Source organism: Halyomorpha halys, unplaced genomic scaffold, assembly GCF_000696795.3.
Source record: "Halyomorpha halys isolate HHAL.00 unplaced genomic scaffold, Hhal_1.1 Scaffold478.1, whole genome shotgun sequence".
NCBI lineage: Eukaryota > Metazoa > Arthropoda > Insecta > Hemiptera > Pentatomidae > Halyomorpha > Halyomorpha halys.
This window is the reverse complement of record NW_027114329.1, coordinates 308,752-311,549: the sequence shown is the minus strand read 5'-3', so window position 1 is coordinate 311,549 and position 2,798 is coordinate 308,752. Positions and strand designations below refer to the sequence as shown.

Here is a 2,798-nt window from a genome sequence, read left to right as displayed (position 1 = left end):
TAATAAAAACAAATTTTTTAAGGAAATAATTGTAATAACTAATAAAGTGTTGCTATAATAATATATATGTTTTTCTTAAAATTTTGGTTTCATTCGCATTTTCCGTGCAGAAATGTAACAGTCTGCCCTCCCCCCCTAGTTTTGATCCTGGGTATGCCCTTTTCTCATGTTAATATTCTGTACTGTTTATTTTTCTATGTTTCCAGCTTTTAAATGTTTTTGTACATATCTGTAGTATATGGTCTAATTAAATTTTTAAGTTTTTCCTTTATTTTATTTATTCTTTTTTTTTATTTTGTTAAAAGTGGTGATACTCTTGATGGAATTTTAGGCAAATTTGTATTGTCACTCTGTTATTTGCTCATGTAAGGTTTTTCTTAAATTTAGTTAATATTCCTTTAGAAAATGTTTATTTACATCTGAGTATTTGTATCTACTATTTTTAGTGACCTGTTCATAGTTACAATTATTTTATTTCAGATGGCAGAACTTCAGGATCAGGTTGCTGGCAGAGAGACAGAAGCTGCTGAAATGAGAAACCAGATCGATGATTTGCAGTATGAGCTGTCGAAGGTACAGGCTCGCAATGACAAGTTGGAGCATCATCTAGCTGAAGCAATTGAGAAACTGAAGAACTACCAACAATTGCAAGGTGAAGAAAAAGGTCAGACCAAACCTTCACCAGCATCCAATGTCTCTCAGAGAAAGGTATGTTATTGATTTCAAGTCATTTGCTGTATTAATATTGCAACATCAATGGTAATTATATACTTTCCATTTTATTTAAAAATAAAAGTACAAAGGTTTTGTGATGAAAAAAATTGTTTACTTATTTTATTGAGCTTCTGTCTTAAAAGGAGTTTCATATTGTGTTTTCATATTATTCACTTTATTTGTTGGTCAAATGTTAATAATAAAATCATCTGTTATTTTATTTTTTTCATTACGAAATTTTGACTTAGTAATTTTATGATTTGTTATTCTTATAATTGACACATAAGCAATTACTTACACAAACAATGTAACCTTTAATAGTTCATTATCATAATATAATAATTCAACAGTAATTAAGTTGAGTTGATAGTGAAATTGTTATTTTAGTTGTTTCTGTGTCATCTTATCTTTTTATTTACATTTTCCATTGTAGACTTCACTGTACTGCTATCAAATCATCTATCCTATATCTATAAAATAAATTGAAGATCATATAAAATTGTCTATAAGCACTATTTTATTTTGATTTATCGAGATTTAATCATTAGTCATTGTTGAGGTGAGCAATGTTATAAAAAACTAACATAAGTCTCTGATCACATTTCAAACAACACTGGTCTTTTGAGCACTTCACAACAAGAATTTTCAAAAGAAAGAAAATAAATAAATAAACAATGTTTCAGAAAATAAAATAACAAAGAAAGGATAATGTAAATTCAAATTTAATAAACAAAAGAATAATTTTAATTTTGAAAAGAGACAGAATCCAGAAACTACTATGAAAAAAAAAATGGGTATAAACATAAAATGAACTTAAATTAAGTAAATTCTTCTTTTAAAAACAATTGATACTGATGTTAAAAATAGTACACAATGTAAAACAATAATAACTGCGAACCAAACAATGTATGTTTGTGTTGTTTTATTTTAATATATATATGTCTTCTCTGAACAGAAGATTGGTAAACATAGAAAAAAATAGATAAAAACCTATTTCTGATTTTAATGATAGGTCATAAATAACAATGAAATGGCTCAGAAATGATGTAAATATACGAGTCTGCACATTTTAATTTGTTTTATATTAATCATTTAACATGCTAGGCAAAAAATATTTATTAAATATTCAGTAATGACCTAAGTCATTATTATTTTTAAAATCAGTAGCTGGGTAAAAAAATTCAGAATACAATGGCAATTAATATACTTTGGAACTCATTTGAACTTCAACTGTGAAATTATTTAAAAAACAAATAATTTAGCCTGGAAAAAAAAAAGGGAGATAAGAAAAGCATCCCTAATAATAGCTAAGGATAAGATAGTATTTATCACAGAATGAGAAGTAATTCAGTAAGAATGATTTACACCAATTACTGCAATAAAGAACCTTTATGGTAGATAAAAGCAATTAGTGGTTTTACTGGAACTACCAATGATGCCAAATCCTGTTAAGGACGCAGACAACATAATCTCATCCAAGTTTGGTGGCCAAATACTTTAAGGTATTAGTGACCAATCATACCATTATTATTGATGTAATTAATTGTTATTAATTATTGATGTAACCTAAGTTATACATGCAGTAGTGTACAGTACTTTCTATTGGCATTCCTGGATCAGGATCAATTTCTGGAAAATTGGTTTAAATTGATGATGAAATCAGTTATTTGTGTTTTATAAAAGTTATGTAGTATTTATCGATTTTGAAAAAAAAATTCTCTAAGTGTTATGTGTACATTATGGAAGCAATGTTTTTACATTTGTTGACTTCCTCCATGTTCTGTGCATGGGTCCAATTCTTTCAGATGGTTGAAAACTAGATTTAGTGGAAATCAAGATAGTTAGGTTATAATTGTTCCTATAATGGATTTTTTTAAAAGTTAAATGATTTTGATGATTGATGACACATTCAGCATAATATTACCATTTTGATGACATAGGTGGAAGAACTGCAGAAAGAACTGGAAGAGATGCGTGAGCTGGCCAACAACAGGTTAACTGAGCTAGACAAACTTCATCAACAGCACCGCGAGACTCTCAAGGAAGTTGAGAAGTTGAAAATGGATGTAAGTTTGTTTTACTTG

At 28.0% G+C, this 2,798-nt stretch overlaps 1 protein-coding gene across 9 annotated transcripts in view; it reads left to right on the top strand.

Moving 5' to 3' along the window:
• The window catches only part of Bre1 (E3 ubiquitin-protein ligase Bre1), a 37,892-nt gene that overhangs the window by 8,676 nt on the left and 26,418 nt on the right, over positions 1-2,798 (top strand). For all 9 annotated transcript variants that reach the window (XM_014424771.3, XM_014424768.3, XM_014424772.3 and 6 more), the window contains exons 6-7: positions 481-708; positions 2,655-2,780. In XM_014424771.3, coding sequence (XP_014280257.1) covers positions 481-708; positions 2,655-2,780 — 354 coding nt within the window. The remainder of the gene's footprint in view (positions 1-480; positions 709-2,654; positions 2,781-2,798) is intronic.